General features: G+C 51.6%; 1 protein-coding gene across 1 annotated transcript in view; it reads left to right on the top strand.

Moving 5' to 3' along the window:
- The window catches only part of EIF2B3 (eukaryotic translation initiation factor 2B subunit gamma), a 119,172-nt gene that overhangs the window by 101,805 nt on the left and 5,294 nt on the right, over positions 1-12,073 (top strand). Inside the window, exon 11 of the mRNA XM_019531326.1 lies at positions 7,895-7,998. Within this exon, the coding sequence (XP_019386871.1) occupies positions 7,895-7,998 (104 nt within the window). The remainder of the gene's footprint in view (positions 1-7,894; positions 7,999-12,073) is intronic.

Below are 12,073 nucleotides of genomic sequence, written 5' to 3'. Positions count from 1 at the left end.
CTAGGTCTGGTTGCAGCCTGTTCCTCCCTTCTAGCGTGCCCACATCCCCCCACATCTTAGTGTCATCAGCAGATTTGAACAGGTGCTTTTTACCCCCTCGTCCAAATCACTGATGAAGATGTTGAGCAGTGCGGGCCCGAGGACCGAGCCCTCCAGAACCCCACTGCCCATCTTTGCTCCTTTTACAGCATAAGACCGTGGGTCCCAGTGGTGCTGCAGCTCTGCCTCTAGTTCGTGCGTCCTTCTGATTTTGGCACCATATGCAAACTTGAGCAGTTACCATGGTTCCTGTCATATTATTTAGCTGCCAGGGATAGACTTGGGGCCGTGCAAGGTCGCAGACAGTGTGTGGCTCAAGGAGCATGGTCTCTAATGATAAAGTGGAGATAAGTCTCTCTGGGGAAACTTGGAGCTACAGACAGGCCTGACGGTAGCCTCCTTCAACTCCTTAAAGTATGTGGTTCAGGATTATGCAAAAGAATATACATAATATAGACACTTAGCTTCTTTCAAATAATCCTGGACCACGTACTCTACTCAAGAAAAGCGCCGTAACAGCTTCCACTTAGGTCACCTTTGCCACATCCTGGGAATTTCCTGATGGAACGAAGTTGCTGAGGTCTTGCAACGTACTGGTGTTAAAAGCATCTGTTCTCTTCTCAGTCAGCATCAACCTCAGTGGCTTGGTCATATGCAAAAAATGGACAATGGCCATATACCCACGGATCTCTTGTATGGAGAACTCTTTACAAGAAGACCACGCAGGCATCTTCATCTCCATTTCAGAGATGTTGATGCAGACAGTGAACATTGAGCCAAATGACTGGGAGAAGACTGCTGAGGGTGGAAGCTCTTGGAAACAATCTGCTAAGCCTGGGATGAAGGCTTTTAAGGTAAGAAGAGCCTAACATACAGAGGAAAAAAGAAACTGCAGGAAGAACCTGCACCATGTTCGGGACTGTTTGCTATGAGCTTCACGTGAGATAAGTGCGGGGGGACTGTCACTCAAGAACCGGGCTCGGCAGCCACACTTGCAAATGTTTAATGAGGTGATGCTTCACTTGGTGCAAATCTTGTCTTGCGAGACAAACAAGTTGCTTACAGTATATTTAAAGTCTTCCTGCTGATAAAATGACTCTGTTGCCTGGGTCCTGACACTGCTTTAACCAGTAATTCTGCAAAAGTTTCCTTTTCACTAAGGTCTGTTGAAACTGAGCCACTGCATAAATCACGACTTGTTTAAACCTGCTTCCAGATAGTGTCCTGCCCTGAAAGAGCAGGGGACACCAGTCACTTTCCAAACAGTTTAATGGAAATAAAAAGGACATTGAATGTTGATGGCTAAAGCCTGGTGCAGCTCTGAAGACTGACCATGGAAAGGCCCTGCTCCAGACCCAGCGGATCTGCTCCTTCCACATATCAGGAGAGTGTTAGACTTCAGAGATCAAAATAAGTATCTTTTCATGCTCACCCCATGGATCCCATAAGGGGGATTGTCAGAGGCACGTGACTCTTTGGTTTTCAAGTGGGAGTTCTGCACCTCGCTGCTCTTGGTGCCCGTGAGAGCCCTGCTCTGATTATGAGATGGTGAGATGCATTCCCGTATTGTCAGAAGCAAGTCTGGGGCCCGCAGGCCACATACATCCTGTGGGGGCTTAAATTGCAACCCCTCAGCTCCCCCACAGCTGACACTCCTTCCCATCTCTGTGGCAGCAGCCGGAGTCTCCAGACTCCCCCTCCTTCCTCCGGTTTCTGCTTCCTGCCCCTGCCTCAGGGTATGGGGGGGTGCCGGGAGAGGAGTGTGGCTGGGGCGACGTGGGCACATGTACAGTGGGGTGTTCATGCAGCATGTGACCCAGGGGTCCTGTGGCTTGCTCTGGTGCAGTCCATGGGGCACGTCGCCCCCAGGCAGTTAGATGCTGGAGAGCCCTGGTCAGGAGGATTGCTAACGCAGGTGGAGCTGCGGGTATAATCAGATGATTGTGAGGTGTGAGCAGGTGTCGTTTACAGCAGAAGTGAGCCTGCAGGATCTTTAGGTGCGGAGAATCCAGCCTGCGCAGAGCCCAGGCTCAGCATGCGCGGACGGCACTTGGAAAAAACTTCTCACCTCCTAACCTGTGTCTGTCCATCTGGCATGGATCTGACAGATCATCCAGTGAATCAGTGAATGAATAATGAACAGGGAACCCTCAGTCCTGCCTCCACATCAGGTTTCCAAGGAGGGTTGCATTTAAGAAGGACCAGCGGAAGTTCCTCCTGGTTATGCACTGCCCAAACGATGACATCTTCCCAGAGAAGGCCAGCTAATGAACCAAGGGATTAAACCAGCCTTGGAAAGTAAAGACTAATCACTCTGCTTTGAGACCTTAGAATGAAGGACAAACAGTTTCCTCTGCACGTGAGCCGGGCACGCATGCGATTGTGAGAAACATGGCCTAATGCAAGGTCTCTAAGAGAACAGCTCCAGGGAGAGTTGCAGTCCGTTGCATTGAAGCTGTCCTGGGAAAGTGGCTGCAACAGCCGCCTTTGCTGAGTCTCACAGACTGGACTATGAGCTCAGCGAAGGGCCCAAGTTCATTCACTTCCTGGGTCAATAAGATTCAATGAGGTTGAAGTGACCAAGGAGCCAGTTCTTCAGCCCTGCTTGTCAAAGGGTCCTGTGACCTTTCACTGGGAAACCTGAGTGCTGGCGGGTCTGAGTGGCATGGGGTACATGTGAGGTGCAGACCTTGGCAGAGTGTAAAGCAACCACACTGCAGCAATGGGCCTGGCTAGAAACGGGACGAGCGACGGGCTTCTCAGCAATCCACCCGCAGAGATTCACCCAGGGCGGATGGGGTCGGGGGAAGTTTTGTACTGCCCCGAGAGGGGAAGCGCAGAAAATCATCGCTCCTGAGCAGACTGGTTCCTTTGGAAATGATCTGTAAATTATAGCAGATACCATTGCTATGTCTTCATTTACTCAAGCGTATAATGGAGGAATTGAAATAGCCCCACATCAGTTGTTAACATGTAAAAGAGATACTCCAATGAAAGCAAAAAAGCAGGGGTTTTCAAGGCTCCTCACAAGGGTCTTGTGAGTTTTGCTTCCCCCCCAGCAATCCTATTCCCTGTTCCCTGTCCGGGCAGATCTCATCCGCTGGTCCTCTGCCTGCGTAGGACTCCCACAGGGCAGCGGTCAGAGTAGAGCACCAGCGTTCCTTCTTACCACCTTGCTTCTTCATCTGTCGTCGCAAGGGCTTCTGTGCGGCTGCCTTCTGCCCGAGCCCACGGGACTGGGTGTAGCTGGCTGAGGGAGTGGTTTCCAACCATGAGCTACTGGTAGTCTGTGACTGGTCCATGGGCCCCCCATAGCCCACCTCATTTTCAGTGAGAAGCTTGATGACGTGGCATGCGGTTGTCTGTGAGAAGCATCGGGGGTTGACAGTGGTCTGTTGGTCCAAGACTCTTGGGAGCCGAGGGCAAGAGAGATGTCAGCGGTCCCTTTGATGCAGCTACCAGCACAGGTGTTGAACATGGGGCCTTGGAGACCTTGAATCATTTCTTCCACAGCCTCTCATCCTCTGCTCGCCCAGCGGAGTGAGAGGCTCGGGTTCCCCAAGCATCGGGCTTCAGGCACTGTGCTGCCTTCCCATCCCTTGGGCTCCGAGTCCACAGCTTTCAACTGTTGCACATTAAATGGTCGGTTTATTGCCTCATCGCTTGTCAGCAGCAATGCCTTTCCTCCGCACAACTGGATTAAGCTAAGAGCCCGCACCGCCTCGTCTCCATTTCAGGCGATTGGCTGCAAAGCAAACCTGTGACATCCATACCTTGCTACGCCCACGAGTCTCGGGGCCAGAGCTCCACTTGGGGTCTTGACCTCAGTTACTTAAGCTGCTTTCTTCCAGGAGCATTCATCGCTTTAATCACGGAGCCCTAAATAATCAGCGGGTAGCCTGTAATTACAGGGTTGTGTTTTGGATTCCTGCAGCCAGTTCCCTGTGTGCTGAGCATGGCATATTTTGATCTCCCACTCCCCAAAAGCGCATTTGATCTCCGATTTACGTGTGGCAAGGTTAAGAGGAATACAGCCTCTCTGTTCTTGGGTGATCCAGCAACCTTAGGTGGTACACGCTCTGCTTTTGTTAAGTAGCTCATTGCAATGGCCATCAAGATATTTGATTTATAGTCTGATAGCCGGCCTGAAAGCCAGCAGTTCCAGGGCAACGTAAATCAGCCTGTCTCTGGGACTAAAACTTCCTTCCATATAATTTCATCAGGAGATGGAATTCTTTCCCAATTCCTTGCATTGCTTTCAAATGCAATCGACCACCCTGTCCTTTGGTTTGGAGCTATGCAACTTCGCCACAAATGGGGTGGGGGAGAAAGCAAGCCATGTCCGGACTCGTTCTGCTATAAAAGCTCCATATTATACGTTTTTGGACATTGCCTTTGCCCAGCTTCCTCTGAGCCCACACAAGAGATGGACGGCGTCTTCTGGTTCTCTTCCCTCCCGCCCCCCAGCACGTTCTCTGACCTTTTAGAAAAATAAATACAAGATAAAGCAGGGCCTGGAATGTGTGTACATTCTGCTCACTCTTGTTTTCTGCTGGGATTAGCTGTTTACAATGAGAGCAGGAAGGGGGGTCTGTGGCCTTACTGAAATTAGTGGCGTTGCAGAGTGATCTCGTTAGGTGGTCTCCCATTTAAAGACCCAGATCCTTGTAATCCCCCCACACTTCTTGGCCAGTACCCCTCTTGCCCTTGTTCCATCTCTTCGGTTTTTTTTTAAACAAAGTCAGCCTCTCTGGGATACACGGACCCCCTTGCTCGCACGTTGTACCTGTATAACAAATTAGCTCGTCTTTGCCAGCCGACTTCAACATCTGTTACCACTACAGGACCAGGCTTGTAAAACCGCTCGCGCTCTCCGACGCAGATGCGGACTGAATATTTGTATTTATTTTCAAAAAAAAAAATAAAGCAAGAAAAGCAGCCAGCTGCACGAGTGTACAGGAAAACACATTCGCATGGAAATTTCAGCCCTAAATCAAATACCCCAAATTAGTTGCTCTTGTGGGTTTGAACGTGCTCCTTGGATTTTAAAGGTCAGAAGATATCCATTTCCACAGTGCTGAAAGTTTAAAAATACACTGCATTTTAGGGGGGGGAAAATATGGTTTGCATTAGATGCCAGTACATCAACTGTGAGCATGCGCATACGTCCTCCCCGTCCATGAAGCAGAATGCAATCAGAACTCCCTCTGCGATTAACGGCACCTCGTATTCAAAACAGCCAGGAGATGCAGTGGCCGTAGAATTAAAGAGAATACAAGAGACTGTCATGAGATGTGACGTTTACCATGCAGAGAATTAAAGTTCATTCCTCACTCTTTAAATGAAAAAAATCAAAATAAACACAGAAAATACTTCTCTTGGCAGGCTTTGTGGCATACTTAAAAAGAAGAAAAAAAAGGCATTTACAAGTGGTTTCGAAATGCCTATGTTATATCTGTCAGCAGTTGGAAGGAACACCCACAAATCATGTTTTTATCTCCTGGAGTTTTGTTGTTTGAGCAATAAAAACCGGATCTGTCACTCCGTTTTGTGATGGCATCTGCCACTCGTTTTGTGATGGCAGGAACATGCTCAGGATTGCATGATTTTAAAAATCCTGGCAGATGAGTCGAGAAGCAGCCCTGGAGGGCAGTAACTTGGTTTTTCTGTACAGTAGCACTGAAGATGGGTGGTTTCCCCTGGTTTGTGATGGAATTTCTCTTGGTTCTCGGGCACTAACGTGTCCTATCCACCATAGGCACATGTTGTTTGGCAAGAAAACAGCTTCTATCTAATGCAAGAGAATAGCAACATTAGCACTGTGCTGGCTGCAGGGATATCCTTTCCCCTCGAGATCTGAAAAGGCTACTTCCAAGCTTCACTCTCAGCTCAGAGCCAGGATTCTCCCTCAAGGGTCCCAGAAGCCCTGACATAAAATCTCTTCTCTGATGGCCATGTTACACACTGGTGGCAATGGCTTGCAAACCGCTGGCCTGACCCTGAGAGATGCCCAGTCCCTGCGGCACCTCTTGCAGCACGTGGAAGTTTTAGATGGTGGGCACCCAAAGGGCGAGGCCCTGTTTGAGGCCTGCATGGCCTGGGCAGTGTGAAGCCATCACTGATCAGGCTCTTTCACGTCACATGCCCTTTGCTTGCAAATTGTCGTGGCGTAAGGGCATCTCTGCAGCCATCTTGCCACTCGCACCAAAGTCGCAGCAGCACCATCCAGTCTTCTGAGCGAGTTGGTCCCTCGCTTGACTGAGCTGCTGCATAGGATGCGTTTGGCAGGGATGGAGGAGAGGCAGGCAACACGGCATCTGGCCCATGTGTTTTTCCTTTGGTTTTTCATACTAATGCTGGAGTTGAAGCCCATCCAGGAGACCCAAGCTGGATAGCTCCACCATGGCTGTTCGCCTACAGCCTTCCCGCAGTCGCCTGCTTGTCCCAGGTGTCCCTGCACCGCGCTGTCTGCTGACCTGAAGGACTGCAGCGAGCTTTGACTACTCTCATTTCCTTCGCAACCCTCTAGCAGTGACGCTGCTCTCCACGTGGGACCTGGAATCGACTCTGACTCATGCGTCAGCAACAGAGTGACGATGCGAGCTCGAGGGCAGACTCCACGTCCCTGCTGGTGATGTGTGAGCCAGAAGAGAGGGAGAGGGAGGTCGTTAGGCTGGCGTGCAAGGGGGAGCAGTTGCCTCTCTGACAACCAGAGGGATGGTGAATGTCTGTGTAATTCCCCAGCGAATGCTGAAGTCCGGCCTAGGGCCCTAACCTCACAGTTCACCCCTTCCATAGGTTTGTAGCTTCATCACAGTTCATTTGCCTCTCTGCTAGACCTACGCTGGGGGAGGGCTAGCTGGAAAACCTTGTTTGTGGGCCCACTGGAGAGCTGACATTATGGTCAAGACATAAGAAATGTGCTGGGTCGGGCTCCTGTCTCCTGCCTGTCACAGGAGCACAGAACAGATGCTTATGCAGGGCCTATTCAGACTGATCCACCTCCTGCCCCTTCCCCTTAAAGTGTCTGGCTTTCGGAGGCCCAGGCAGTCCGAACATGGAGGTTGCAGCCGCAACTGTCACATCAGATACCCACTGATGGACCCTGTTTTCGTGAATTTGTTCAGTCCCCTTTTGAATCCAGTTAAGTGACCAGGCCCCTCACCATCCTGTAGCAATTGGTTCCACAACACAAGTACACGTTGTGTCCCCTAGCTGTAGTATCATGAGAGATAGTGACTCTATAATCCCTACTTGCCTTCTACAAGCCATTCATATCCTGCACCGTTGTCTCTTCCAGCAGTTGATGATGCAGTTGGGGCTGGTCCTGCCTTGAGCAGGGGGTTGGATTAGATGTGACCTCCTGAGGTCCCTTCCAGCCCTCATTTTCTATGAAAAGTCCTGGCCTCCTCAGTCTCTCCTCGAATGTAAGCCTCTCTAGGATCCTGAAATCATTCCTCGGTGCCCTTCTCTGGGCCTTTTCTACTTCTCCTACATCCTTTTGCAGGGGTGGTGAGGACCTGAACTGCATGCAGGAGGAATGGTATAGTCACACCCTGGGTTGATAAAGGTGCATGATGACATTTTCTGCTTGGTTTCCAGTTCCCTTCTTCATTTCTGACCTTCTGTTTTCCTTTCTGACTGCAGCACAAGGCTGACAGCTTCTGTCATAGCATCAAGCACAAGGAGCAGGGCAAGAGAGGAGGAACGGGGGAAATGTAAGAGAGAACAGGGAGCATCACAGCTAGATCTGTCTGTAAGATGGGCTCAATAGAAGCTATGGGGAAAGCTCCCGCATCCACTCATCCCTACGGGTTCGCTGGGTATCTGACTCCTGTTTGTGTTTGTATTGCAGGTGCAGCCTCCAGAACAGCGTCCTCTGCCATCACGCGGTGATAGGGAAAGGCTCTGACATCAAGGACTGTTTGATCGGCAGCGGCCAGCATCTGGACCCCAGATGTAAGTAGCAAATTGTATTTTTAAGGCACTTGAGGTTTTCGCCTTGCTCAATCTCCATCAGTAAGCTGATGGGCCGATACTGCTCTGCTGTCACAATATCCTGTAAAAGGGGGGTCAGATTTTGTGGTTGTACCCACTGGAACAAAGGGTGGGTGATTGTCAGAGGCAAGACTCCCAATGACAGCATGAAGGGCTTGGCCTTCTAAGAGTCTCTTATCAGAGACCATGATTACAGTGCCCTTAGGCCACAGTCGTCGTCTGTGTCAGGGTGTCAGATGCTGCTTGCTGTCTTAAGAAGGACAGCCCCCTTTCCCCCCTCCCACTTGAAAGCACTGCAGATACCAGCACATCCCCTCTGTCATGACCAACTGCAAGGCATCAGGCTCGGGATAGCGCATTACAATGCTGGAACCCGGTGTGCTCAGTACTCAGTACAAGAGCAGCTCCAATCAGCTCTATGCAATGCAAATTAAATGCAAACTTTTGGCTCTGGGGAAATTACTAAAATGTGGCTTCCATGTGGCCAGAGCTAGGACATCCAATCAAGTTGTTAGTACAAAGATGTTGGCAGCTCCCACAGCCGGGCTTGTTGATTGCCTGCCCAACTGGATGACAAGGGACGGTCTGTCTAAGTGATCCTATCTTCAGAAAAGGGATTTTGAATTAATATTTATGGATTGGGGTTTGGCAGAGCTCAGCTGCAGGGTGCGGAGCGATGACAAAAGTGAGTTTCTTGCCGGAGTCTTTGTGAAGTTGTTCGGTCCGGCCAGGGCCTTTTGCTTGCTTTGTTTTTGTAGCCTAGATTTGACTTCTCCCCAGTCCGGACACATGGACTGTGCACACGCAGGCGTTGGGTGTTAGTCCCATGGCAGAGCTCAGGTTTCCCTCCCCAGTGTCACCAGCACCCCCAGGTAAGGGCCAGTCAGAAAAAGCCAGTCCCCTTGGGCAAGAGCTTCCTTTATACCAAGCAGCTTCCAGCCCAGTCGACCCCTGCTATGATTTAGGGACTGGCTCTTGCCGTTGGTCTCAGAGCGGCCAGCCAGCAAAGGTGAGTGTGTATTCACAGGGCTTCCTAGCTTGTGAACGCCAGCCAGGATTCTTGGAGGCGCCTCCATTTCCCAAACATAGCCTTCCTCTGAACCAACAGCAAAGCTGCGTTCCTCCGCTGCAGTGCTAGAGGCTTGCCACCCTCCCAAGCACACTACTGAAGTAACGCTGTTTGGTGCCCCTTTTGGAGCCCCCTTTGCAGGTACGCATGAGAAGGGCACCCAGCTGCTAGCACGTGCAGCCCAGCTCCTTGCCTGCCTGTCGCAGAGAGAGGGGGAGAGAGGAGCCCATGTGTGGTGGTCCAAATGGCACAGCTGAGTAACAGGACTGAACAAGGCACAATTTAGGCTGAGGCATCATCTCCCATAGTGCCCCCTCTGCTTAATAACAGGTTGGGCAGAGCCCCGGAGACTTATCCTCCTCTGGCCATAGGGATCTGTCAGATGCAGCCCACTACCTCCCATCACTGCCATTCTCTGCAGATGAAGAGAATTAGGGGCACATAGGGTCATACTATTGCCCATGCCAGGCGCCCAGTTCTGCCTTGAGCTCTGGTGAGCCAAGGTGGGATACCCCAGTGCCAGCGTTACACACTGGGGGCATGAGGCGGCAGCACAGTCCTAGGCAGGCACTTCCTGGCGGTTCTGCCTTGCCACAGCTGCCTGCTGTTATTACCAGCTTTAGGAAACTCTCCTTCCTCACTGATACTTTAATGTAGGGTGTTTGCTAGCAGATCATTAACAGCCAGGCTTTAAGAAAGCTCCCGCACTCAAGTAGTGGTTTGAAAGAAATGCTGGTCCCTAAGAAGAGGGAGGGAGTTGCTAGAGGGGTAGGAAATGGCAGGCAGCAATTGTGGGAGAATGTAATTACACCAGGCTTTGGATCACCCATTGTTTCCCAGCCTCTGCCATTAGCGTTCGAGCTCTGCTCCTCATTAACCTGCTCTTGAAGATGAGCCCACGAGAGAAACGTGTGCTGCCAGACGTTTCCTCACCAGGGAGATGCTGCAGGCTGAGAGGGAGGGAAAGCTGCGCGGGGGTCTCCAGGAAGCTGGCCGGGCCTGCAGGCTGCCACACGAACCCCGGAGCTGAGTGGGTGCAACTCCCAAGAAGGCTTCTCGGAGCCAAATCCAGCAGGGAGTAAGCTGCACATCTGGGACAAATTAGTCATAAAACAGACTTAAGTGGTAAATTGGCAGAACCTCCCTCCGAAGCAATGTTAACAAAAGAGATGACAGAGACACACACAGCGCGGAATTAGCAAAACACATGCTAAACACTCAGGCCCGGTTCTCCGAGGCACCCGGGCTCTCGGCACAGGAAGACCTAGGGCCAGAGTCCGGGGCTGTAACTTTGTCTTTTGGAACGGTGCACAGACTTGCCTGCCAGCGACAGCACTAGGGCTGGGAAACAGCTGCTCCGTGGGGGAGAGAGGCTGGAACTGAGGCTTCCTGCCTGAGCTGCATTTGTCCCCCAGTCCCTGGGCACGTTCATCCACAGCGGCACTGTCTGTATTATAGACACTTCCAGGAGCTGTCGCCATGGGCCAGGACCCCAGTTGCGAGGTGCTGCACAGCCCAGTTGAAGCCATCTAGGCAGGCTTTAGATCTGGCTTTTCCCAGCTGCTTTGTACTGGACTTCACAGCTTGGCTGTTCTCTCCCTTCCGGTTCTGGACATATCTTTTTATGTTTAAAAAAAGGAAACTAAGAACACTTCGTTCTCTCCCATGGACCACACAGGCCCATGAGTGGGTCATTGGCAGGTTTCTTTACTGCACAGATCGCTGCCAGTAGAGCAAAGGGCATAGCCATAGCAGAGGTCGCCTTCAGTGTGGGTCTGTCCAAGGAGGAGATGAAGGAGGCTCCATGCTGGCAGGTTTGACAGCAGGAATGTTACAGCTTCAGGACACCTGGGTTCCCATCCCAGTTCTGAAGGAGCAGGTGCTTGAGGAGTCCCCTCCTCTCCAACTTACCCCATGCATCTGTCTTCCTCACCTCCTTGCAGCTCCCAGTCCTAGACCTCATCTCCACCTTCAAGGCTCTCCATCCCCCTCCCAACCTTTGTGTTGGGGCTCCTCATTGCAGCCTTTGCCCTGATGGGGCTCCTTATTCCAGTCTCCTTCCTTGATGCCTCCCATACACATCCCCAAGCCCCTCACCTGAAGGCAGGTGCCCCTGCCTTGCCTGTTTGGCAATCCCAGCACCTTCCTTTTCACCCCCCAACCTCTTGTCCCCATCTGTTCCCTTTGCCACAGTAAAACCCGTGCCCCTTCCTTCCATTCAAGGCTTCCTTCTTTGCCTGGACCCCAGCAGAGGGAGCACAAAGGGATCAGGACAGATGGACTCCCTGCTGTCATGTCCCATACCGGGGCCTCAGTCATCTGTAGCTGTAATACCAGGTTGGAAACCCATTCAGTGCAGGCATCCTCTCTGGAGAATTTAGCTGCCACATTAATTCACCATCCAGCACAAGGTGGCAAAGGCCTGCGGCAAGGCGGCAGCCCTAGATTTCAGGAGGACGGACTTCAATGAGCTGAGGAGAATAGTTGGGGAAGCACTGAGGTCCCGGAGGGGAGAGGAGCCAGGTGTCCAAGGAGAGTGGTCGCTCCTTAAGGAAACGATCTTCCAACCCCAAAGAGAGGTAATCCCAACACGGATCAAAGGGAGCAGGAGGGCACACAAGCCCCCATGGCTCACCAAAAGCATCTGGGAATGTCTCCTAGCTAAAAGGGAGGCGCACACCCGATGGCAGGGAGGGGCCATCCCCAGGGAGGACTGTACTGCGGTTGCTCAGGGATGCAGGGGGGCAGTCAGGAAGGCCGAGGTGGAGATGGGACTGGGACTAGCTTTCCGGATCAAGGACAACAAGAAGTCCTTTTTTAAATGGACCAGGATCTGGGGGAACGTTTGTTCACCAGAGCGCCCCAAGCGATGACGAGGTGGAACGGTCACAAACTCCCGCAAGACCGTTTCAGGCTGGACATAAGGAAGAATTTCTTTACTGTCCGAGCCCCCAAGGTCTGGACTCG

This window comes from Crocodylus porosus, unplaced genomic scaffold, assembly GCF_001723895.1.
Source record: "Crocodylus porosus isolate Cpor-Errol unplaced genomic scaffold, CroPor_comp1, whole genome shotgun sequence".
Lineage (NCBI taxonomy): Eukaryota > Metazoa > Chordata > Crocodylia > Crocodylidae > Crocodylus > Crocodylus porosus.
This window is presented reverse-complemented; position numbering and strand designations above follow the sequence as displayed.